General features: G+C 49.7%; 1 protein-coding gene across 1 annotated transcript in view; it reads right to left on the reverse strand.

Annotated features, from left to right (window-relative positions):
• LOC147659043 (uncharacterized) overlaps positions 1–25668 on the reverse strand; it is a gene marked incomplete at its 5' end in the record, with an annotated part of 502472 nt that overhangs the window by 318637 nt on the left and 158167 nt on the right. Inside the window, one exon of the mRNA XM_086952017.1 lies at positions 16154–19500. Within this exon, the coding sequence (XP_086808143.1) occupies positions 16154–19500 (3347 nt within the window). The remainder of the gene's footprint in view (positions 1–16153; positions 19501–25668) is intronic.

Consider the following 25668-nt stretch of genomic DNA (forward strand, 5'->3'; position numbering starts at 1 on the left):
CAGTAGGGTTAAGGCTGTGCCTTCCCCCTTGCCCCAGGTTGTGGATCAAGTCTCAGAGTAGGCTGACCTACAGGAATTGAGGGAAACTGAGCCTAGAGAGTTTGAACTTGATCAAGTTGAATTCTTGGGTTCAGGGGGACCCTCAAGGGAAGACCTGGGGAAGGACCAGTTAGACTGCCCTTCTCTTGAACCCCTCAGACAGCAGGCTGCTGCTGAGGCTGCTGGGAACGCCACAGGTACCCACAAGGTATACTGGGAAGATGGACTCCTGTACACTGAGTCAAGAGACCCCAAGCCTGGCATGACCAGGAGGCTGGTTGTACCCTTGTCTCAGAGAGATTTCCTACTTACCTTGGCCCATGAGATTCCCTTAGCAGGTCACTTAGGCCAGACAAAGACTTGGGACAGGCTTGTCTCACACTTTCACTGGCCTCACATGAATGAGGATACCAAGGAGTTTTGTCGCTCCTGTGTCACTTGCCAAGCCAGTGGTAAGTCAGGTGGCACAACAAAGGCCCCCCTTATACCAATGCCTGTGGTGGGGGTGCCCTTTGAAAGAGTGGGGATTGACATTGTTGGTCCAATGGAACCCCAGACAGCATCAGGGCACAAGTTTATACTGGTGGTAGTGGATCATGCCACCAGGTATCCTGAAGCTATTCCACTTAGGACCACCACAGCCCCTGTGGTGGCAAGGGCCCTAGTTGGAGTGTTCTCCAGAGTGGGCTTCCCTAAGGAGGTTGTCTCTGACAGAGGTGCAAACTTCATGTCAAGCTACTTAACTGCTATGTGGAAGGAGTGTGGTGTCAATTACAAATTCACTACACCCTATCATCCACAGCGCAATGGGCTTGTTGAAAGGTTCAACAGGACCCTAAAAGGGATGATTCATGGACTACCTGAAAAGCTCAGGCGTAGATGGGATGTCCTGATTCCCTGCCTTCTGTTTGCTTACAGAGAGGTCCCACAAAAGGGGGTTGGCTACAGCCCTTTTGAACTTTTGTATGGGCATCCTGTGAGAGGCCCCCTGTGTTTGGTGAAGGAAGGATGGGAGAGACCTCTCAAAAAGCCTGCAACCAACATAGTGGACTATGTACTTGGTCTCCGCTCCAGGATGGCTGAGTATATGGAGAAGGCATCTGAAAACCTTAAGGCCGCCAAGAACTCCAAAAAGCTTGGCATGACCAAAAGGCTGTCCTGACTGTGTATCAGCCTGGACAGAAGGTGTGGGTGTTGGAGCCAGTGGCCCCAGCAGCACTCAAAGACAAATGGTCTGGGCCCCACACAATTCTTGAGCAAAGGGGAGAGGTCACCTACCTGGTGGACCTTGGAACTCCCGGGAGCCCCCACAGGGTACTCCATGTTAACAGGCTCAAAGCATATGTCGACAGGAAGGACATGAGCTTGCTCATGGCCATAGATGAGGGACAGGAGGAAGAGAGTGACCCTCTCCCAGACCTGCTCACTCAGAATCCTGATGATGGGTCAGTAGATGGTGTTGTCTTTTGTGGCAGCCTCTCTGAACACTGAGCACTGCATATCAGGCCACCTTCTCACACCGTGTACCACCATTGTCTCGGCCAATCGGGGGCAATGAGGATCATCATTGTGTACGAGTTAGTCAGCTTGCTTACCACCTTCGGGATCAGCGGTAGGGGTGGAAAGGCGTCCACAAATTTCCCTGACCAGTCTATTAAAAGGGCATTTCCTTTCGATCCTGGTCGGTAGAATCTTGAGGCGAAGTCTTGGCATTTGGTGTTTTCGTCGCCGCGAAGAGATCTATGGTGGAACGACCCCAAGACTGGAAGAGGTCTTCGACTACCTCGTCGTTGAGAACCCAGTCTTCTCAGTCTTCGAAATGCCGGCTTAGAGCGTCCGCCTTCACATTCTGCTCTCGTGGGAGGTGGACTGCTGTGATTGACAGATTGCGAGCCAGGAGCCAATGCCAAATGTTTTGGGCCTCCAGCGAAAGATCGTAAGCGTGTCCCTCCCTGCTTGTTCAGGTAGTACATTGTGGTGGTGTTGTCCGTCTGTACTAACACTGACGAGTCCTGAATCAAGGGGAGGAACGCTTTGAGTGCTAAGTGGACTGCCCTCAACTCCAGCATGTTGATGTGGTAAGTATGCTCTTTGGGGGACCACAGACCTTGCATTTGGAGATGACCCATGTGTGCTCCCCATCCTTGCAAAGATGCATCTGTGATTAACATCGGGGCAGGAGGAGGTTGATGGCACAGAATTCCGACCTGCATATTTTTCTTCTTTGTCCACCAAGGAATGGACGCTCGTGCTGCGTCTGACAGTGTGATTTTACGTCCCAGCGTGCTGACTGTTGGTCCCACTTGTCCTCCAGATCCTGCTGAAGAGGATGCATTCGTAGTCTGGCATTCGGGACCAGGAAAATCCAGGATGCCATTGACCCTAGCAGGGAGGCAATCCGTCGCACCTTTAGGACTTTGCTGCAAAGCACCAGCTGACACTTCTGAGCTATGGAACACTGTCTCTCCTCCGAAGGAAACACTTTTCCTACCTCGGAGTCTAGCAGAGCTCCTAGGAAATGTATCTTCTGCGTAGGCTGTGAGGTTGACTTGTTGAAGTTCACATGCAGACCCAACCGGTGGCAGAGGTCGATGCAGCTCAGAAATTGATTTCTTACACTGTGTGGTGAAGGACCTTTCAACAGCCAGTCGTCCAGGTATGGGTACACGAAGACACCCCTGCGGCATAGAGCGGCCACTACCATTGTGACACACTTCGTTAACACTCGGAGTGCTGACTTCAACCCGAACGGGAGGACTTTGAACTGGTAGTGAGAGGTCCCCACCCGGAACCGAAGGAATCTTCTGTGATCGTGAGCGATCGGAACATGAATATATGCATCTTGTAGGTCCAGCGAAGACATCTAATCTCCTCTCTTGAGATGCGGATATATTTGATGAAGCGCCAACATGCGAAACCTCTCTTTCTTGACGTACAGGTTGAGTGTTCTCAAGTCCAGAATGGGTCTGTATTCTGCATTCTGAAGTGTAGCTAACACCCAGCGATCTTTTGTAATGGTATGCTGTAGGAAGGTGGATATCTGACTATGGTTGCCCCCAACTTTTTGCCTGGTGTTTTGCTGGTTTTTCGACTTAGTTGACAAGGGACCCTGCTATTCAGAACCCCAGGCCCACTGCTCTCTGTAAAATGGATTCCATGTACCTTAGGTGCATACCCAATTGGATACTGAGTCACCTTATCAGTCCCTGTACAGTGTACCTTAGGGGTCCAGGGCCTAGGTGTACCCAAGGCCTACCAGGGGCTGCAGCATGTATTATGCCACCCCTGGCTGGCCACTCAAATCTGACACAACTGGCTGCACGACAGCTGGGGCAAGGTGGTGTAATCACCCTTTGCTTTAGATATAGTATTCCTATATCTAACCCTAAAATGGACACATATATTCCTATCAGTCACTCCTATGGCAGGCCTTATCAATCCTGAAGGCAGAGTGCTTGGAATTATGTGAGATGGTGCTCTGGCATGAGCCGAGCCTGTTTGCAGCTTGCGGAACCAAGTCCTAATAGCTGTTCCATGATAACGCTATACCATATACTCTTAAGTGCATTATGAACCTCGCGGTCAAATGCTAACTTTGGTATAGCATTATCAAAACATGTCGAGTAAGGTGTCATACGAATTGAAATACTACCCCCTCGCCAATTCTGGCGACGGGGGTAGCATTCCACCCTTCTAGAGGGACACGACATGTTTGTAACTGTGAACCCCGGTTAAAGTTAACTCGAGCCTCAGCATCACAAAATGGATGCTGCCACCACAGACACAAGTCTGACCTCCTGCTGCTGGGAGTCCCTCCAGCGAGGGAGGCTTGGGCAAAGGGTTTCCTGCCTTGGGAGGTGCTAGCACCACCCCAGACAGGATTTTGTGTATTAGGTAGGACAGGGCTGAAAGGAATGAGACATGCCTGGGGCACACAAGGTGTCCCTGTGCATATGCCGGTCTAAACCAGTTCCTGGGGCACCCCAGCCCCGGAGCTGGCACAAGACCGGACAAAGGAAAGGGGGTGTAACCACCCCCCTTCCTGGTCCCACCCAGAGGAGGGACCTAGTCGTAGTGCAGCCCCCTTTAGCGGAATAAAGGTAGGAGCTGGTCCCATTCCAAATTAGATTATCCTGATCAACTTCACAAGAAGAAACTCTGGACCTCGACGTTCTGCTCCACAGAAGACAGAAGGAATCTCCCTTGTGGGCAAGGAGTGTCCACCCTGCATCTGCAGGCACCATCAGCGTACCGCGACTTCCCTTTGTCGTCTTCCTGCTAAGTATCCAGACTTCAGAGCCCGACGAGACCCGGATTCCCAGACCTCTCAGACCTCAACCCACATCTGCAGCAGAGCTGAGACCCGTGGGTGCGACGAGACACGTGGGACCGGCCATCTTGAAAGTAGCAGCACTTCGCTCCAGCACGACCCCTGAGGTATCCTCATCCAAGTGCTCTGGGGACTGAGAAGCCCCGACCCCGAGCAGCTCCTGCATCGAAGATCAGCCCGCCAGCATCCACGAGATCTGCGTGGGGCTCTTCTGCCCGTTTGCTGCTCGACGCGTTGTCTGGTCACTTGCCAGCTGGCTAGTGACCTCCTAGACGACGAACACCGACAACTTTGCTGCTGGTCTGGTTGCTCCAGACTGGCCCTTGCTTCCTTCAAAAAGAGGAGCACCCTGTACCCTCCTGGTCCACTCCAGACGCCGATTCCACTCACCGCCTGGGTTGCCTTTGCCAAGGCCTGTTGAACCCGAATCCGGAGACGACACCGCCGACAGCGAGAGCCTGCGTGGGACAGCTCGTGCCTCCATCCTGGTCGTCGAAGACACCACCTGGTCCACGTGGCTGCAGAGACAAGCGTCCACCTTCACCTGATCGCGACGACGACATCTGGTTCCACTCCTGGTTCCACTCCAGTCACTGGCTAGTGACTTTGAACATTGTCCCCTCTGCTTTCAGGTTCTTCTCTTCACCAATCTACCCTTGGATTGCACCGGACATCTTCCTCCTGGTCGCCTGCAGCATCTTTCTTCAAGGCTCCATAGACTTCGACGCGGAAACCCGACAAGACTTCGCACCTATGCACCCGCAGCCTGTGGGTGAGGTAAAACGAGCATTTCGGTGCTCAAGGGTAGCTTGACTCTCCTAGTGTCCAGTTCCATTGTCGTTTTAATCCTATCTAGTCAGGAACGTCCGTACTCACCTTTTCTTTAAACTGTACTGTCCATAGACGTTTGAACGCATCTCGCGTGTGAGTTCACACTCTGCACACGCGCTCCGTGGGCCTCCTATTACTTACCTCAAGTTAGTATAGCGTGGTCCCAGCAATCCTACAACCTCTGGACAGCTCCATTCCTTTAATTGACTTTCACATTCCATTTATTTAGTATATGGTTTGTCGTGCCCCTAGGGCACCATTGTAAATCGTGCAACTTAAACGTATTTTTCCTAAGAGTTTGCCATGTGCTTAGCCCTCTGACCTCAAAGAGTTCAGAGGTGTATGTTAGTTAATAAATAACTGTTTATTTTCATAACAACCTGTGTGGCGTCCTTTCCATTTGGTATTCAAAAGTTATATGTGGTAAAACAGCTGGCTTCACATGCCATAAAGAGTTTAACCTAAAGACCGCTTTTGTCCACGCTACTAGGATAGCTGTTCTATAAGGTTGACTTACAACCAATCACCATAAGGGTTGTTTGGACTGATACAAGGTGATCACTAGAACTAGTGAGCATCATATATCAGGCCAACTTCTCACATATGCCACTCTTCCATATGATGCGCGATGCTTCCCACCAATGGAGTGGTTAACGGCGCTGGGGGAAGGAAGAACTCATGGTTTGGATTGGGCTTTGTTGGAATTGTTGCCCTGGCGCATATTTCCACCGCCTGTGGAATTACGCCTGCTTCTATATTGAGACTTCTGCTGCCTCTGTTGGTCCTGAGCCTTCTGCCACTGAGGGGTTGTACCCTTTGCATGGAAAACCTTTATTGTAGGGGCGAAACCTCCTTCGAAACTTTTTTTTCTTTTCAAGCCCCACTGCTTTAAGAGTGTATAATTCTGCTTTCATCCGCTGCATCTCTTCATCGGTACTTGCCCCAAACAACAATGTTCCTGAAAAAGGCAAGTTCAAGATCCGGGATTGAGCTTCTGGTTTCAATGCAGTAAGACGTAGCCATGAAGACCTTCTTGCACACACTGAATGAGCATAGTCATACGCTGAGAGGGTTGAACTGTCCGCTGCAGCGCTGACGATTTGGTTGGACACTTTGCTGCCCTCCAAGAGAATCTCCTCAAAGTCTTTTCGATCCTCTTGCGGAAGTTTCTCCAACTGCTGCAGAGAATCCCACAGGGATCATCATAGCGGCCTAAAAGCGCTTCCGCATTAGATACTTTCAGAAGTGAGGCTGAGGTGTTGCAGACTCTTCTTCCCCAAGAATCCTGCGACTTGCTCTCCTTATCAGGAAGTACTGTGGAGGAGGACGCTACAGCATGGGATTTTCTCGCCGCTGCGATCATGACCGAGCCTGGTGGCGGGTCGGCTCTGAGGAAGAGTGGATTCTCCTCTGGCGAGCGATATTTCTTAAGAATCCTCGCTGGAGAGGCCTTTATTGTCACCGGGGTGAGGAACACCTCCATAACCGGTACTATAATCCCCGGAACCAAGGGTAGCAGAGGTTTGGGCGCAGACCTGTGATTTAAGGTCTCGAAAATAACTGAGGTTTTGGTCTGGTGCGTTGTCATAGGGACTCCCAGCTTAAGGGCACCTCTGCCCAAGATGTCTTGAATGGCAAAGATGTCATCCATGGGAGATATTCTGGATGGAGGACTGTCTGTCAAGGTCGGCGAACAATCCCTATGAGATCGAATAGGGGAAGAGAAAGAAGTGGGAGATCCGCGTTCCCTTCTGCTCCTAGACCTGGACCTCCGTCTGCTGGAGCGCACTGGGGTGCGCGATCGTTCTCTGGGCCTGGACACCGGTCTGTCCCGATCTGCTGCCAGCCTGGCCGCTGTTTGTTTGTCTGGCGCCCAGTGATGGAGGCCTGTACCATCTTGGTGACAACATGATGGAGGGCGACTTCAGAGTATCTCTGCTCACAGGCGAACGTGTTGGCGGGGGTGATCTCCTCTGTTCATGCAGCAAACGAGCAAGAGAATTTCAGGACCACTCACTGTCGGAGGAATATATCCCTACATGTGGAGACCTATTCCGATGAGAAGAGTGAGAGCCTGAAGAAGATGATGAAAGGCTCACTGTGTAGGAAGGTGGATATCTGACTATGGTTACCCTCAACTTTTTGCCTAGTGTTTAGCTGGTTTTCGACTTAGTTGGCCTGGGATCCTGCTATTCAGGACCCCAGGCTTCCTGCTCTCTCCGTTAAAATGGACTCCATCTACCTTAGGTACATATTTAATTGGTATTGGGTCACTCTTGTAAGTCCTTGTACAGTGTACCATAGGTACCCAGGGCATAAGTGCACCCAAGGCCTACCTGGGGCTGCAGCATGTATTATGCCACCCCTGGCTGGCCATCCAAAACTAACACAGCTGGGGCAAGGTGGTGTATACATCCTTTGCTTTAGATATAGTATACCTATATCTAACCCTAAAATGGACACAAATGTAGGAAGGTGGATACCATAGTCAGGTTGCCCCCAACTTTTTGCCTGGTGTTTTGCTGGTTTTCCGACTTAGTTGGCCTGGGACCCTGCCAATCAGGACCCCAGGCCTACTGCTCTCTCTCTAAAATGGATTCCATGTACCTTAGGTACATTTCCAATTGGTACTGGGCCACCTTATCAGACCCTGTAACTCAGGGCATAGGTGTACCCAGGGCCTACCAGGGGCTGAAGCATGTATTATGCCACCCCTGGCTGGCCATCTAAATCGGACACAACTGGCTGCACGACAGCTGGGGCAAGGTGGTGTAATCGCCCTTTGCTTTAGATACAGTATACCTATATCTAACCCTAAAATTGACAAACAGATTCCTATCAGTCACTCCTATGGCAGGCCTTGACAATCCTGAAGGCAGAGTGCTTGGAATCGTGTGAGATGGTGCTCTGGCATGAGCTGAGCCCGTTTGCAGCTTGCGGAACCAAGTCCTAATAGCTGTTCCATGATAACGCATACCATATACTCTTAAGTGCATTATAATCCTCGCGGTTAAATGCTATCTTTGGTATCGCTTTATCAAAACATGTCGAGTAAGGTGTCATACGAATTGGAATCCTAACCCCTCGCCAATTCTGGCGACGGGGTTAGCATTCTACCCTTCTAGAGGGACACGACATGTATGTAACTGTGAACCCCGGTTAAAGTTAACTCAAGCCTCAGCATCACAAAATGGATGCTGCCACCACAGACACGAGTCTGACCCCCTGCAGCTGGGAGTCCTTCCAGCGAGGGGAGCTTGGACAAAGGGTTTCCTTTCAGGGGCGGTGCTAGCACCATCCCAGACAGGGTTTTGTGTATCCTGGGTAGGCAGGGCTTTACAGGAAGGTGACTGCAAGTGGCACCCCGGTTCTCACTACGCATCTGCCGGCTAGAACCGGTTCCAGGGGCACACCAGCCCCTGGCCTGTGGAAAGTCTGGCATGGGAGAGGGGTGTAACCACCCCCCTTCCTGGTCCCACCCCTAGGGCAGGACCTAGTCGCGTACCCACCCCTTTCTTTAGGATAAAGGCAGGAGCGGGGACCCTTCCAGATTACATCATCTTTAAATCAAGAAACTACTTTCTACGAAAGGAACTCTCGACTTCTTCTTAAGATTTCTCCCTTGTGGCTAAGGAGTAGTCACCCTGCATCCGCAGGCACCATCTAAGAACTCGGCGGTTTGCTGCACGTCCTTCCTCCGGAATCCGACTGACCAGCTCGACGAGACCCGGCTTCCCTGGCACCTCTGACCTCTACCTACCTCTACAGCTAAGCTGAGAACCGTAGGTGCGACGAGACCTCGAGGGACCGGCCATCATCAGAACTGCACGACTTCTTTCCAGCACGACCGCCGAGGGATCCTCTGGTGAGTGCTTTGGGGTCCGAGAAGCCCCGACCCTGAGCAGCTCCAGCACGGAAGTCCAGCCCCCCAGCATCCACGAGATCTGCGTGGGGCCCTTCTGCTTTTTGGCTGCTCACCGCGTTGTCTGGCTACTAGCCCGCTGGCTTGTGGCCTTCCCGGCGACGCCCAACGACATCACCACTGCTGGTCTGGTTGCTCCAGACTGGCCCTTGCTCCCTTCCAAAAGAGGAGCACCCCGGACCCTCCTAGTCCACACCAGACGCCATTTTAGGTCCACCGCGTGGGCTTGAATTTGCCAAGACTTGTTGCCCCAATCCTGGGTCCAGCGACGTCGACAGCATCAACCATCGTGGGACAGCTCGCACCTCCATCCTGGTCGCCGACAACGCCTCCTGGTCCGTGAGACTGCAGAGCCCAGCGTCGCCCACTCACCTGGTTAGGTGACTTCGCCCGGTGCCATCCTGGTGCCCACACAATCACTGGCTAGTGATTAAGAACTTGGTCCCCTCTGCTTTCAGGTGTCATCCATCTTCGATCCAGGCTTGGATCACTTCGAACAATCTTCACTGGTCGCCTGCCAGCAACTCTTTCTTCAGGCTCCTGGTTCGTCAACGAGGATTCCCAACGTCTTTTCAGACCTATGCAGCCGCAGCCCCTGGGCTAGGTAACTTCGGCATTTCGGAGCCCCAGCATAGCCTCACTATCCGAGGGTCCAGATCCACTGTCGTTTTCGACTTACCTTAACGGGTACGCCCGAGAACACTAACTTTGCCTTTACTAGCTCCCATAGACTTTGTCCCGCATCCCGCGTGAGAGTGCACACTCTGCACCCGAGTCCCCTAGGCCTCCTACTAGTAATCTGAAGGTTCAGTAACGTAGTCCTAGCGATTCCAAAGCCTATTAGTCCAGTACTTACCTGCTAGTAATTTCGCATTCCACTTCCATAGTATATGGTTTTCCGTGGCCCTCGGGCATTTGTGTAAATTGTGCAACTTAAAGTATTTTCGTAAGAGTTTTGTTGTGTGCTTAGTACCCTGTCCTCATAAAGAGTACAGGGCTGTTGTGATCTAAATAAATACACTGTTTATTTTCATAACACTTGTGTGGTGTCCTTTCATTTGGTGTTCAAGGGGTATATGTGATGGTATAACAGCTGGCTTAACACTCCCTCTAGAGTTTAGCCCGAAGACTTCTCGTATCCATGCTACTCGGATAGCTGGTCTATAAGGTTGACTTACAACCAATCACCATAAGGGTTGTTTGGACTGATACATAGTGATCACTAGAATAGTGAACACTGAATATCAGGCCAACTTCTCACACACATACTCCTATAAGTCACTTCTATGGCAGGTTTTAACAATCCTGGAGGCAGAGTGCTTGGAATTATGTGAGATGGTGCTCTAGCATGAGCTGAGCCTGTCTGCAGCTTTAGGAACCAAGTCCTTTAGCGGTTTCCATGATAACGCTATACCATATACCCTTAAGTGCATTATAATCCTCACGGTTATTGCTAACTTTGGCATAGCATTATCAAAACATGTCGAGTAAGGTGTCATACAAATTGGAATACTACCCCCTCGCCAGTTCTGGAGACGGGGGTAGCATTCCACCCTTTTAGAGGGACACACCATGTATGTAACTGTGAACCCCGGTTAAAGTTAACTCGAGTCTCAGCATCACAAAATGGTTGCTGCCACCCAGACACAAGTCTGACCTCCTGCTGCTGGGAGTTCTTCCAGCGAGGGAGGCTTGGACAAAGGCTTTCCTGCCTTGGGAGGTGCGAGCACCACCCCAGACAGGATTTTGTGTATTGAGGTAGGACAGGCTGAAAGGAATGAGACATGCCTGGGACCCACAAGGCGTCCCTGTGCATACCCCGGTTCAAACCAGTTGCTGGGGCACTCCAGCCTCAGCTCTGGCGCGAAACCGGACAAAGGATAGGGGGTGTAACCACCCCCCTTCCTGGTCCCACCCATAGGAGGGACCTAGTCATAGTACAGCCCCCTTTAGGAGAATAAAGGTATGAGCTGGTCCCATTCCAAATTAGATTGATCCTGATTTGAAACTACAAGAAGAAACTCTGGACTTCGATGTTCTGCTCCTTAGAAGACTGAAGAAATCTCCCTTGTGGCCAAGGAGTGACCACCCTGCACAAGCAGGCACCATCAAGCGTCCTAGCAGTTCACTTTGTCGTTCTTCCTGCCTGGAACCAGACTTCAGAGCCCGATGAGATCCGGACTTCCAGACCTCTCCGACCTCTACCTACATCTGCAGCACAGCTGAGAAACGTGGGTGCGACGAGACACGTGGGACCGGCCATCTTGAAGAAACTGCACTTCGCTTCCAGCACGACTTCCGAGGCATCCTCGAGAAAGCTGTGGGGATTGAGAAGCCCCAGCCCGAGCAGCCCCGAGCAGCTCCTGCACAGAAGATCAGCCCTCCAGCATCCACAAGATCTGCGTGGGGGCCCTTTTGCTTGATTGCTGCTCGACGCGTTGTCTGGTCACTTGCCGGCTGGCTAGTGGCCTCCTAGACGACGATCCACGAAATCTACACCGCTGGTCTGGTTGCTCCAGACTGGCCCTTGCTTCCCTGCAAAGGAGAAGCACCCCGGAGCCTCCTGGTCCGCACCAGACGCCTTTTCCACTCACCGCGTGGGTTGCCTTTGCCAAGGCCTGTTGACGCCGAATCCAGAACCAACACCGCCGACAGCGAGAGCCTGCATCCTGGTCGTCGAAGACACCACCTGGTCCACGTGGCTGCAGAGTCAAGCGTCCACTCTTCACCTGATCGCGACAACAGCATCTGGTTCCTTCCTGGTTCCACTCGGGTTACTGGCTAGTTACTTTGAACATTGTCCCCTCTGCTTTCAGGTATTCATCTTCCTCGATCCACCCTTGGATCGCTCCGGACAGCTTCCGCCTGGTCACCCGCAGCATCTTTCTTCAAGGCTCCATAGACTTCGATGCGGAAACCCAACATACTTTCACACCTATGCACCTGCAGCCCGTGGTTGAGGTAACGAGAGCATTTCGGTGCTCAAGGGTAGATTGACTCTTCTAGTGTCCAGGTGTCCAGTCGTTTTAGTCCTATCTAGTCGAAACTGTCTTTTACTTACCTTTTCGTAATTTGTACTGTCCATTGACTTTGTCCCGCATCTCGCGTGTGAGTTCACACTGCACACGCGTCCCGTGGGCCTACTCCTACTTACCTAAAGTTAGGGTAGTGTAGTCCCAGCGATCCTACAGCCTCTGGACAGCTCCATTCCTTCTATCGATTTCCTTATACCATTTACTTAGTATATGGTTTGTCGTGCCCCTAGGGCACCACTGTAATTTGTGCGACTTACTGTATTTTTCTTAAGAGTCTTGTCATGTGCTTAGCCCTCTGATCTCATAAAGAGTTCAGAGGTGTTTGTTAGTAATAAATATATTGTTTATTTTCATAACAACCTGTGTGGTGTCCTTTCATCTGGTATTCAAGGGGTTATATGTGGTAAAACAGCTGGCTTCAAATGCAAAAAGAGTTTAGCCTAAGACTGCTTTGTCCATGCTACCATTAGGATAGCTGGTCTAAAAGGTTGACTTACAACCAATCACCATAAGGGTTGTTTGGACTGATACAAGGTGATCACTAGAACTAGTGAGCATCAAATATCAGGCCAACTTCTCACACACTGGAGGCGAATTCTCTCTGGAAAGGCTTCTAGAGCGGGATCTTGTGCGTCTCTGTGATGCCTGATCCGCTGGACCCCTCTTCCTTTTAGCAGGAAGACTCCTGCTCCCAGGAGAATGTTCAGTAGACCTAGAGTGTCTCTCTGAGGTTCCCGCTCCCTCTGCCGCCAACGCGGACTGTGGAGATCTCTGCTGCGACGGCGGTCTGTGACCTGGCGACGATGCTGGTAAACTCGACACCGGAGGTTTCTGGGCTGACGTGGACCTAGGCAGGACCGGCCTCGACACCGATGAAGGAAGCTACGCCAAGGCTAGTGGAACCTCTCCTTGCGGAGATCTATGGCTCGATGTCGAACGCCTCTGGGATTCAGATGAAGAGACTTGCCTTGACGTCGGACTTCGGTGTTGAGATGTCGACAACATACGGGTCGATGCTTTGATGCTGACGGAGGATGCTTCAACGTCGAGCACCGGTGGTGCAGGGTCGACGACGAGACTGTCTCGACGTCGAGCGCCGGTGGTGAGGCGAAGACTGAGTGTGTCTACGTCGAGCGCCGATGGTGAGGCGACGACAGAGTGTGTCTCAACATCGAGCGCCGGTGGTGGGACGCCGGCGGAGTGTGCCTCGACGTCGAATGCTTATGACTAGGCGTCAACCGAGGAAGCCTTCGTCGTCGAAGGCCTGTGATGCTGCGTCGACGACGGCCGTCCCGACGTTGAGCTCCTATGCGTCAACAGAGACCTCTCCCTCGAAGATCAACGTCGCCCGTCTTGACGTCAGCGGAGGTACCCCAATAGCGACGTTGAAGTCTTCATCGAAGGAAGATTACTGCTCTTCGACGTTGTCTTCGTCGCTGGAAGCTTAGACGTCGATCCCGACGCCGAAGGTGAACAAGTCGGGACTTCTCTCGACGTCGATCGCGTCTTTCGTTTTTTCTGTCTCTTAGGAGACCTACCTCTTTCAGAGAGGCCATAGATCCTTATCCTCTCTCTATCCTTGAGGGCTCTCCAAGAAAGATTCTTGCAGTGTTCACAAATGTCTGCAGAGTGTGTCTCAGGGAGGCAGAGGATACACACAGGGTGTGTAACAGTCCTGGCCTCATCCTTCCCACAGGAAGGGCAGGTGTCAAAAAGAGAAGACATTTTGACAAAAAATATTCCTTTTTTGAAAACCAAAAAAGGCAGCACTAACACTCTAAGCCTAAAAGACATCGAGTGAAAGCAAAAATTGTCACCCCTGAGGCATGATGGGAAGCCAGTGGTCATGACTGCTTAAAGGCACGGTGCCAGTTTTATTCGTTGGAAATGGCTTCATTTTCTATGCTATTGCTTTACAATGCTGCCTTTGGGCTAACAATGTCTATTTATTAGCAATTTTCAGGATTTATGAGTGTGTTGCTCATTAAAACACAGAGTTCAAGAGCTATTTGACCTAATGTGTTTTTTATTTCCTTGCTAATTCAGTGCATGTATGAGTAATTACATTGTTCAGCCTCAGTTTTGGGGCTGCATTGGTGTGAGAAAAAATGATATCTGTGCATACATATATTTGGAGCTAGTTTTATGATTTACATATATATTTTTATATTATTTCCGGGGTCCCTGCACGTGGGCGGGAATATTCAGTGCTTAGGACTATTGATGAGGATCCCCTGGAAGAGAACCTTGGGGTAACACACAGCCGTCCCCATTGCTGCCTCTGCAGATGGAGTGCAGGACCAGAACCTTGAAGCACACTGTAGACAGATTTAATGATTCTTGTACTTTATGGACCTACCCAACTTTGAAGAGGCGGTCTTGGAGTGGAGAGACAATCTACCGTTGGCTTGGTTCCTGGAATGGCCCCAACATTTTTCACAGGAACGAGCACCAGAATGCCTTCTATTGCCGGACCGCCAGGAGTTTTATCGCCCGCTCTCGATTCAACTGTGTAATGTCCCGACCCAAACATCAGAGACCAACAAAGTGAGGATCTGACAGTCATCTGCCTGTGGTAGTCCCCACAAGGCATGAACCCTGAGGGTTTTTCAGGTGACGTGATGTCCTAGCACACTGGGAACAAAGCTTGAAAAAAAGGTCAACAAAGTGGAAAAAAGTTGGGGGAAAAATTATCGAGGTAGCTCTTGGGATCTGTGCTGTTCGCCCCAAATGAAAAGAAGTGATGCCAGCGCACTGAAGTGGTGCCTATATAGGCACCACAACATTACTTGTAAATCAGATGCCGCCAAACCGAACACCAAATACTGGTGTGCAGAGGTACTGATCAGAATATTCCTCCGGCATCAGACTGGATCTTGAAAATCTTAAAGTTAGGAATCTGCATTTAGAAGTTATCAAAAACACCGGTTTTGAAAGTAAAAGCATCATGTGTTTTAATGTCTTCGACGTCCAAATCCAAGCAGCCAGGCTCATTTATCATCAGCCAAAGCACCAGCATGTCAGTCCTCTGATGAAGAGCATTCACTGGCTCCCGGTGGCCAAACGCTGTGTTTTTAAACTGGGCTGTACCATCTTCAAAGCGCTCGCGGGCCAGGGTCCTGCCTTCATCTCTTCTATGATTCACCTCAATGTCCCCATTCGCGAACTTAGCTCCTACCACCTCAAACTGCTCACGATTCCTACTGTTAAACGCAAAAAACATGGCGGCCTCCGATTTTCCTTTTTGGCTCCCCATTTCTGGAACACTCTCCCGATGGAACTGAGATCTGTAACCAGTTACACCCAATACAGAACACTCCTCAAAACCCTTCTGTTCCTACAAGCATACGAGTAACGCTTCTGCTCCCCACCGCCTCTGTCCTCTCTTAGCGCCATGAAACGGCTTGGTGTAAGCACGCTTTACAAATAATTACAACATAACATAACAATGTGCATCAATAAAGAATGGTAGGAAGAAAATTGCCATGGGGAGACGACAGGTGAAAATGTGGCAAAAGTAGCTTCAGTAGTGGAAAGATTTCAAGATGACACAGGTAAGAATTTTTCCCAAGAGCCTACTTTAGTGGTGTAATACCCAAGTAGATTGAAAGCAGAGAATACCCATTACATGAATATAGAGGAGTTGATTTCCACTTAGCAATTGTGTTTAAAGTGTACTCTAGCGGGTGCTCGAATTATAATTGTTTTTTCTTTAAATCACTAAACATTCTTTACACAAGCTTCTAAATGTCAAGATGCAAATTGGTAATAAAGGAAGCAAACCCAAGACCGATTCAAAACTCATCCATGCTTGGATAACTAGGAAATTTGTATCCCCAAAATATCCAACCACCTCCCAATAAATAGCTAATGATCGTGAAAGACATCAGAAGATGTTAAGAGAAACACCAACTCTTAGTACTTGTAATCCGATACCAAGCTAAACTAATTATGAGAAAACAAGTAAATCTGGTTCAACTAATAGTCTATACTTACCAAATAGAAGGGTGACCGGGGGGGCGGTGGTGGCTGCCTTCTCATCCTTGGCATGATGAGTGAGGTAGATGTCGGTGGTGGAGTTGGTGTTGTAGATCGGAGCGTAAGCATCTCCAATTCTTCCTTAAAAACCATGCTGGCATGAGTTCTTGGAGTCAATGTGAGTACAGTACTTGACAATGGCATTGTAACCTGAGCTGCAGATGTGGCAGTGGGACTTGAAATCTGAGCCAGAGACTCAGCTGCTGCAGTGGTTAAGGAAATTGGAGTTGGTGTTAGGGGCCGCTGTACCAATGTGTTGACAGGAGCACAAACTGGTGTCAAAGGTGGATGCACTAAAGAGGTAACAGGATTTAAAACTGGTGCTAGAGGCTGGGCTGCTGAGGCAGTAAGAGAGCTTTGAACTGCTGCAAGATGTGGGGCTGTAATGTTTGCAAGACTGTTTGGAATTGGAGGACGGGCTGCCAGCGTATTATCAGAGATGGAAACAGAATTAAGAGGTCTTGTTGCCGATGTGGTGGAATAACTGTTCGCTAGATTTGTAGAAGGGCTTCCTAAAATGTTACCCGAGCTCGAAACTGGAGTCAAAGGCCGACAAGTTGATGTGGTTAGAGAATTGTTAATTGGTGTTAGAGGTCGGTCTGCCATGGTAGAGGGATAACGGTTCACTGGAGTCAGGGGAGGAATTCCCAAGACAGTAGGAGGTGCAGAATCTTGAAATAAAGACAAGCATGCTGATGTGTTGAGAGAACTTGTAACTGGAGTTATGGGATGACTTGCCGAAGTAGTCACATAACTGTTAATCGGAGAAGGCTGACCTACTGAGTTGGTGAGGTAACAGTTAACAGGAGTTGGTGGTTGGCTTGACAATGTGGGGATAGAGTTTGATCCTGGTGTTGTAGGACGTGCAACACAGGTAACAAGAGTTCCTGGGACTGGAGCAGGTGGGCGAACTGCCAGAGTGTAAAGAGGACAAGACACTGGTGTAAGAGGCCTCGCGGTTGAAGTGGTAATGGGGTTACAGACTGGTTGAAGTTTAGGTGTGAAAGAGACACCAAGGCTAGAGACAGTCAAAGAACTAGTGGTTAGGTTGGTTGCTGGACTAGACAGAGTCACTGCTGTTGACCTAGAAACCGATCCAGAAGCAGATACCAATGGCCTTGGTTCCAAAGTGGAAGAAGGATTACATGGCAAGACAAGATGGGCGTGCACAGATGCAGACTCTGTACTAGGGTCTGAATTAAGTATGGGGCTTGGTGAGCAAGTTAATGGGGTTAAGGATAATGTTGATGCAGGGCAAGTCAGATGCATCGCACTGCTGGGTACGGTGACAATACCGTGGCTGGAAATCTGTGCAGAGGACACTGAAAGCCTGGTTGATAGGCTGGGAGTGGAGCAAGGAGGCTGTATTCCAATACTGGGAACAGAGATTATACCCTGCAGAGTTCCATGGCTTGGAATCTGTATAGGTCTGGATGATGCACTGGTAGATGAGCCAACTAGTTGGGTTCCATATGAAGACACTGGGAGAGCATAACTGACAGCTGCTGTACCTGGAATGGCCACTTGTGTTGATGCTAACCCTTGTTTGGCTCCTAGAGAAGTGGAAATAGGGCTGCTCTGTACTAATGATCTACCAGTAACATTAGGACTGTTAGGTTGCACTGGCACGGTCATGGAAGGAGGAACAGAGTTCAATGTGTGGGATGAGTGAGAGACTGGAGTCACATGCTGTGGCACTACTGTTTGCCCAGTGCTGGAGGCAGTAACTAAAGTTTGGGTAGACAGCATAGTTGGAGCAGAGAAAGCTGAGATGGTGGCCAGTGCAGGACAGCTGCCTGCCAGAGAGCCACAAGCTGGAACAGCATTGGAGACTACAGTAAAAGTCCCCGGACTAAACATGGCAGGAGAGTTGGTGGCCACCAAAGTTTTCGGACTTGAGACTCTGTTAGAAGCTTGAACTGGTACTGAATTAGAGACAGAACCAGAAGTCAGTAAAGGGGCACGAATACACGAAGGTAGAGTTGCATGAATAGGACCTGCACTACAGACTGCTACTAATGACTGATTGAAGGAGGGTATAGGAGTTGGTAGTGAGGCAGAATTAGAGGCTCCTCCAGGAGCTAGCAATGAAGGATGGCAAGAGGACACTAACGCTGCTACTATGGGTGTTGGGCTTGTCGCTGGGAGAGTAGTCACTTTTGGATTAGAACTGGAGGCCAGGACAGGAGCCAACATGGAAGCTGGGCTGGAAACAGGGGGAGAACATTGCACATAAGCAAAACTGGAAGCAGAGCTAGAAGTCAGTATTTTGGCATTGTTGTGGGCTAATGAGGGAGATGACAAGACAGCTGTGCTAGAGGCATCCACATGTGCTTGCACAGGAGAACTGGCAGCCTGGACTGATGTAAGAAGAGGGTTGTGCAGGGTACCAAGGAGAGATGTTTGCAAATGAATGGGACCTGAAGTCTGGTTAAAAGCAGAACTGGTGATCTGGCCAGGACCCATCAGTGTGACTGTGCTGGAAGCTGGAGTAATAGCTTGCAGGTAGGTCGACATGGAACTGGATGGAGCAACCACTGAAGCTGGACTGTATGCCAGAGCAGGAGATAATACGGGTGCTGAGCCACAGGCCATGGTATTACCAGAGGTAGGAGTCAGCATAGGAAGTGAGCTAGAGGGCGCAAAAGGAGTTAGATGCGTTAAACTAGATGTTTGAAGAGCCGTTTGCAGATGGGTAGAACTGGAAGCAAGAGTAGTCGGCATAGGGGATGCATCCGAGGGCATGGCTGGAGCTAGTATTGGAACAGAATTGGAAAACTGAGTAGAGACAAGAATTGGAGCTGTGGATGTCAAAGGCCACAGAGATGGTGTAAGCGAAGAATTGTCAGCAGTTAGCCTAAGTGACAGAGAGGGTGCGACTGTGGGAATAGAATCAGAGACTGGAGGTGGGACCAGCGATGGAGAGGAACTAGTGGGTGAGACCAGAGTGGTGGGCAACAAAGAGCTTGCAGCTAGTGGTCTGGATGCAGGACTTGGAGTAAGGCCACACGAAGGAATCTGCACAAGTGTTTGGTTAGTAGTTAGAGACTGAGTTGCCAATGCTGCAACAGAACTGAAGGCAACCAATGAATGAGGCAATGATGTGGGTACAGGGCTTGCAGGCAGACTAGAGGCAGGGCTGGAGATAGTTGGTATTAGCTGAGAAGCTATTGTGGAAACTGGGCTGGGGAGAGGTGCCAAAAGTCTAGCTCCTAACAAGGGAGTAGAGCTGGTAGCTGGGGATGGTGCCAATGGTGAAGCTGTGTTGGCGGTCTGTAGTACAGGGCAGTGAGTAGAAGTGGCAGCTGTGGAGAAAAGAGAAAATACAAATAGTAGAGCATGAACCACTATTAGGCATATTTGTGAATCTTCAATTTCAAGTCCTTAGTTTCACTGGCCACGCCATTTTGCGCAGCATACACAATTATTTGATGCTTAGATTAATGCACGATGCCCACTTGTCAGATTCAGGCTACCTCACCCTAACCAACCAACCAACCATCCATCCATCCATCAACAACAACTCTCCAAACCTGCCTTTTACATTCCATCTACATCAAGTGCATAGAAAGGTATAATGCACAATGCTCTGGAAAATTAGAGACTAATGACCTGGAGTACAAAATTACTACAACATTTATTTACTCTACGAGTTCCATAATGGAAAGAATTTAGAGCAAAGCAGTTTTCCTATAAGACTGTTGCATATAGAGTTCCTGGCATTTATTACTTCCTCAAACAGGTTGCCACCAACAGATATGGTATATCTAGAAATCAGGGGCTTTACGTAAGACAGCACTATCTTATGTTACTTGCACTTGTAACCCGCACAGATACTACAAGAGTGTCCTGGCGCGTACCTTGAGAGTTGGAATAAGAGAAGAAGGGCCAGATTTAGGAAAAGGAAGGTCTTCAGTTTTTTTTTTTTTTAAACGAGTGGGGTCCTGAATGCAACGGAGAGCAAGAGGCAGCGCATTCCATGCCAGGGCGGCTTTCACAGCGAGGGAGCTGCCACCTGTTTTTCGCAAGCGGAACCGTGGAACCTGGGCCCACATTTGAGATGTAGAGTGCAGTTGTCTTGAAGGGGCATAAAAGGAGAAGAGCTTCTGAAGATAGCTTGGCCCTATGGCATAGAGGGTGCAATGAGCTATAAGTAAGACTCTGAATTTGACCCACTCTGTTACGGGTAATCAGTAAAGGGTGCGAAGAGGATTTCTCACACTGCTTCTGGCAGGGATATTGAGAAGGAGTCTGGCTGCTGCGTTCTGCACCACTTGCAACTTGTTTAGCAGAGGAGAATCAACGTATAAAGCGTTGGCATGGTCAAGTCGAGATACAATAAGGGCTAGGGTGACTGTCTCCTTTAGTCGCCCAAGGAAGAAGGGGAAGGAACTTCCTGAGAGTTTTTAGTAGCCCGAAGCAAGTCCCTGCCAGTTTTTTGATCTAGGTTGAGAATGTAATGCTTTCCTCGAACCAAACCGCCAAGTTTTTAACATGTTCCCCTGTCGAAGCTGGTAACGTGCAATCGTATGGCCAAAGTGTTTCCCTAAACTGAGGGAGAAACTTTCCAAAGAGGAGGATTTCCGATTTCTCCTCGTTGCATTTGAGTTCAGTGGTAGCCAGCCTTTGAAACACTGAGGACAAGCATTGTTTTGCGGCAGAGGTGGAGTCCTCATTTTTTCCCCAAGTAAACAAGAGCTGGGTCTCATCAGCATAAGCAATAACTTTTGCCCCCAAGAACTCCGCCAGTTGGGCCAGAGGGGTAACAAATGTTAAAAAGGAAAGGACTGAGGGAAGATCCCTGTAGTCATCTTCTGCGGTGAGGAGGAGAACGGGGGGAGCCACACCAGTTGCGTCTGATCTTCCAAGAATGACTTAAGCCAACCCCAGGCAGAGCCAGATAAGTCAATCTCAGCCAGTCGGGTAAACAACAATGAGTGGGAAACCGTGTCAAACGCCACCGAGATGTCAAGCAAAATCAGGGCTGCCCTCCCACCAGCGTCCAAACAAGCTTGGATGGCCTCCAAAACCTCCACCAGAGCGGACTCTGTACTATAGGAGGCCCCGAAGCCTGACTGAGCTGGATGTAGGAGGCCTGAACTTTCAATAAACTCGGGTCAGCAGTCGGGTAACCACTTTTTTACAGACTTTAACCACGCAGGGCAGGAGGGAAATAGGCCAGTGGCTCACCAAGCACAAGGGGTCAAGTGATGGCTTCTTTAAAAGAGAAGTAGTGGTTTCTTACCTGTAACTCCAGTTCTGTAGTAGGGGTATCTCTGTTACAGTCATAATCTAGTGAAGAAACGCGTTACTTACCTATAACAGCAGTTATCCAGTATTGGTGTCTTTCATAGATTCACATGCCTGAATCATTCCCCGTCGTCGAGACGGGAGCCTCCGGTACATAGAAAAATAATGTCTTATAGACATACATAGAGAAAATAGGCCTAAGGGCCTCACCTTAGTAGCCTATCCTTGTCCTTATGTAAAAAGGACCAAACTCTTAGAGCCAGCGAATCAGCTATAAACTCCCTCTAGAACCTTCCTGGCAGGAGCCTCAGTCCCTCAGATTTTCGTACGCACCCAGCTAGGTAAGCGTAATACAGTTAGAGAGAGACGTGAGTCCTTCCAGGGGAGGCGGGAGGGTTGCATGTGAATCTATGAAAGACACCAATACTGGATAACTGCTGTTACAGGTAAGTAACGCGTTTCTTATCCAGTATTAGGGGTGTCTTTCATAGATTCACATGCCTGAATCAGAGTAGTCAGCAATACATTATGCACATTTCTGATGTAATCCTGCTATACAGTCATTTTAGATAATACACATATTACCATACGACTTTGAAACAATAGCATAAATCAATATATCGTAAAGAGAAGAAATGTGCATACCAGGATGGCGGGATGTTGGAAGGCTTACCTCACTGGAATAGATGGCGAAGCACCGCCTGGCCCACTGCTGCATCCTTCAGAAGTTCAGCATCCAGGCAGTAGTGTCTGGAGAAGGTGTGCGGTGACTTCCACGTCGCCGCTCTGCATATGTCCAAAATCAGCACTCCAGCGAACAGCGCTGCTGATGTGGACATCGCTCTGGTGGAATGCGCTTTAACATTAGCACTCAAAGGCCGTCCGGCCCGGTCATGGCAGAATGCCATTGCTGAGGAGATCCACCTTGAGATGCTCTGTTTCGTTAGAGGCATACCCATCCTTGGCCTACTGTAGGCCACAAATAGTTGTGATGATAGCCTGAAAGTCTTTGTTTTGTCTATGTAAAACTTTAGACACCTTTTGAGGTCTAAGGAGTGTAGCGTCCTTTCTGCTGCGGTGGTAGGGTTTGCAAAGAAGGAACGTAGAACCATCGGTTCATTAAGGTGAAAGTCTGAAGGCACTTTCGGTATGAACTTGGGATTTGTCCTTAGCACCACCCTGTCCTGTTTGAACTGCAGGAAGGGTTCCTGAATGGATAGAGCCTGTAGCTCGCTGACTCTCCTGGCAGATGTTAGAGCGAGTAGCAGAGCCGTCTTCCATGAGATGTACTTGATGGATGCTCGATGAATGGGCTCAAAAGGGTGCTTCATGAGTTGGTTGAGGACTAAATTGAGGTGCCATGTCGGAGGGACCCTTCTAGGTCTCGGGAAGGATCTATAAAGTCCCTTTAGGAACTGCTTGACAAGCCTATTGGACCACAGAGATGGTCTTTTGAAAGTCCTGGTGAATCGTGAGATGGCCGCCAGATGCACCTTTATGGATGCATGCGCCAGTCCTGACTGGGCCAAATGCAGCAGATATGGCAATATCTGTTCGGGTGTGATATGTAGTGGTCTCAGGCCTTGCTGTGAACACCATATGCAGAATCGTTTCCATTTGAGAGAGTATGTTTTGTTGGTACTGTCCGCTCTTGCTTTTGCCAGTACGTCCCTGCATTCCTGCAGGAAGTTCAAACTACAGAACTCTCTGTGCTCAGGAGCCAGGCCGATAACCTGAGCGATTGTAGGTTCGGGTGTTGTACCTGCCTGTTGGACATTGTCAGTAGGTTCGGGTGCTGCTTCAGACGAATCGGTGTCCTGATGGAGAGGCGATGAAGGTCCGAGAACCAGTGCTGCCTCGGCCAGAACGGGGCAATTAGGATCAGGGTACAAGGCTCCGCCTTCATCTTCCTGAGGATTCTTGGAATCATCGGAAATGGTGGAAAAGCGTACGCAAATACGCTGAACCAACCGATGGAAAAAGCATTTCCGAGTGACCCTGGTTGGGGACGCCAGCTTGCGTAGTTTGGGCATTTGGCGTTCCTCTTGGTGGCAAACATGTAGATTCCTGGGACTCCCCATTCTGAGAATATGTGATCCAGTGTACTCTTGTCGAGCTCCCACTCGTGGGAGAGGGATTTTTGTCTGCTTAGGGCGTCCGCAATGGTGTTGTCCTTGCCCAGGACATAGTCCGCCCTTAGCGTGATCCCATGGAGCACAAGCCAGTTCCAGACCTTTTGCGATTCGCGTGATAGAGTGAGCGAACGCGTTCCTCCCTGTTTGTTGAGATAGTGCATCGTCGTGGTGTTGTCCGTTCTGACGAGCACCTGGGAGTTCTGGATGCGTGGTAAAAAGGCTTTTAGTGCCAGATACACAGCCCTCAATTCCAAGAGATTTATATGGAGTTGTTTCTCCTGAGTTGTCCATTTGCCACTTATTCGAAGGTCCTGGAGGACAGCTCCCCAGCCTTCCAGGGAGGCATCCGTAGTGATCACCAGAGGTGTTGCTGGAAGTAGGAATGGCAGTCCTATAGACAGATTCTTGTGACTCCTCCACCAGTCCAGACTCTTGGATATTTGTGGTGTTATCTTCACAATGTCCTCGAAGGAACCTGTACTCTGCGTCCATTGGTTCGTGAGGGCTTCTTGCAATGGGCGCATCCTGAGTCTGCAGTGAGGGATGAGGAGTATACAAGAAGACATCATTCCTAGGAGGTTCGAACCTTTAGGGACTTCCTTGATGCCACAGCCGTGGCCAGAGATATTATTTTGTTTGTCCTCTCCTTTGAAGGGAATGCCCTTGCGCACTCCGTGTTCAAGGTTGCCCCGAGGAAGGTGATGTTTCTTGTAGGGATCATGCAGGATTTCTCGGGATTGAGAGTTAATCCTAGCTGCTGAAAAAGAGTAGTGCAGGCGTTGGAGGATTCGGTCACGCCTGCAGCTGAAGGTGCCTTTACCAGCCTGTCGTCGAGGTAGGGGAAGACTTGGTGACCCATTTGACGCAGGAAAGCTGCCACCGGTGCAAGGCACTTGGTGAAAATCAACGGAGCGGATTTGAGGCCAAACGGTAGGACCTTGAATTGGTAATGCTGTCCTGCCACTTCGAATCTCAGGAATTTTCTGTGACCCTTGAGGATTGGGATGTGGTAGTAGGCATCTTGGAGATCCAAGGATGTCATGAAATCTCCTTTTTCCAGCATGCCTAGTATTTCTTGGATCGTCACCATCCTGAACGACTGACTTTTCAGGAAAGAGTTGAGCGCCCTGAGGTCTAGAATGGGCCTCCATTTTTTCTCCTTCTTGCGTATAAGAAAGAAGCGGGAATAGAATCATTTCCCCCTTAGAGACGATGGAACCCGTTCGATTGCTCCTTTCTTCAGCATCGCAGATATTTCCTGGAGTAGCAGGCGTAGATGTTTGTGTGGCAGTCTGCGGGGAGGTGTTGCAGGAGGGATGGTGGTGAATTCTAGGGAATGGCAGAATCTTATTAATTGAAGTACCCACCGATCTGTGGTGATGAGATGCCAATTGTTTAGGAAATGGGTCAATTTTCCTCCAATTTTTAATGAGGGATATAGTTGTTGGACTGGCTGGAGTAATTGGTCACTGGCGGCCGCCAGTGCCCCTCTTTTTTTGACCCTAAAGTTTGACCCTCTCATGGTGGACCTGAGTAACTGGCCGGGTTTGTTTTGGGGCTGCTGCTGGAGTATTCATAGCAGGCGTCTGGCCCCCTGTCTCAGTTGCCGGTGTTTCCGGGAAACGTTGTTTGTAGTCCTGGATAAGGTATTTAAGGTCGTTGACAATAGAAGCGGGAAGGCATACCATCGGGGTGACTTCCGTGCGAACATGAGTTTGGACAGAGTGTTCATGGTAACTCATTTCCTCCTATTCCTCGTCCGTGCTCTGACATTTTACATGAAGGTCTGAAATGGAAGTAGCTTGATCCAGGAGTTCTTCTTCACTCTGGAAAAATTCTGAAGGCAAATGAGTTTGCACTTTACTTGGAGACGTTGTTTCCGGTGTAATTTGCTGCTTGGCTATCTTGCCAGTCGCAGACCCTGTTGCAGGAGCCCCTGCCGTTGTTGCTGGTGTCGTCGACGGTGGCAGGGTTAGAGACGACATTTCTACCAGCTTGGATTTCTTCCACGGCTCAGAAATGGGCAAAGTCGACGACGAATCCCCCGTCGACGGTGTCCTCGTCGACGGTAAGGCCTTCGTCGACGGT

The sequence above is a fragment of the Lissotriton vulgaris genome, unplaced genomic scaffold, assembly GCF_964263255.1.
Source record: "Lissotriton vulgaris unplaced genomic scaffold, aLisVul1.2 SCAFFOLD_1670, whole genome shotgun sequence".
Classification (NCBI taxonomy): Eukaryota; Metazoa; Chordata; class Amphibia; order Caudata; family Salamandridae; genus Lissotriton; species Lissotriton vulgaris.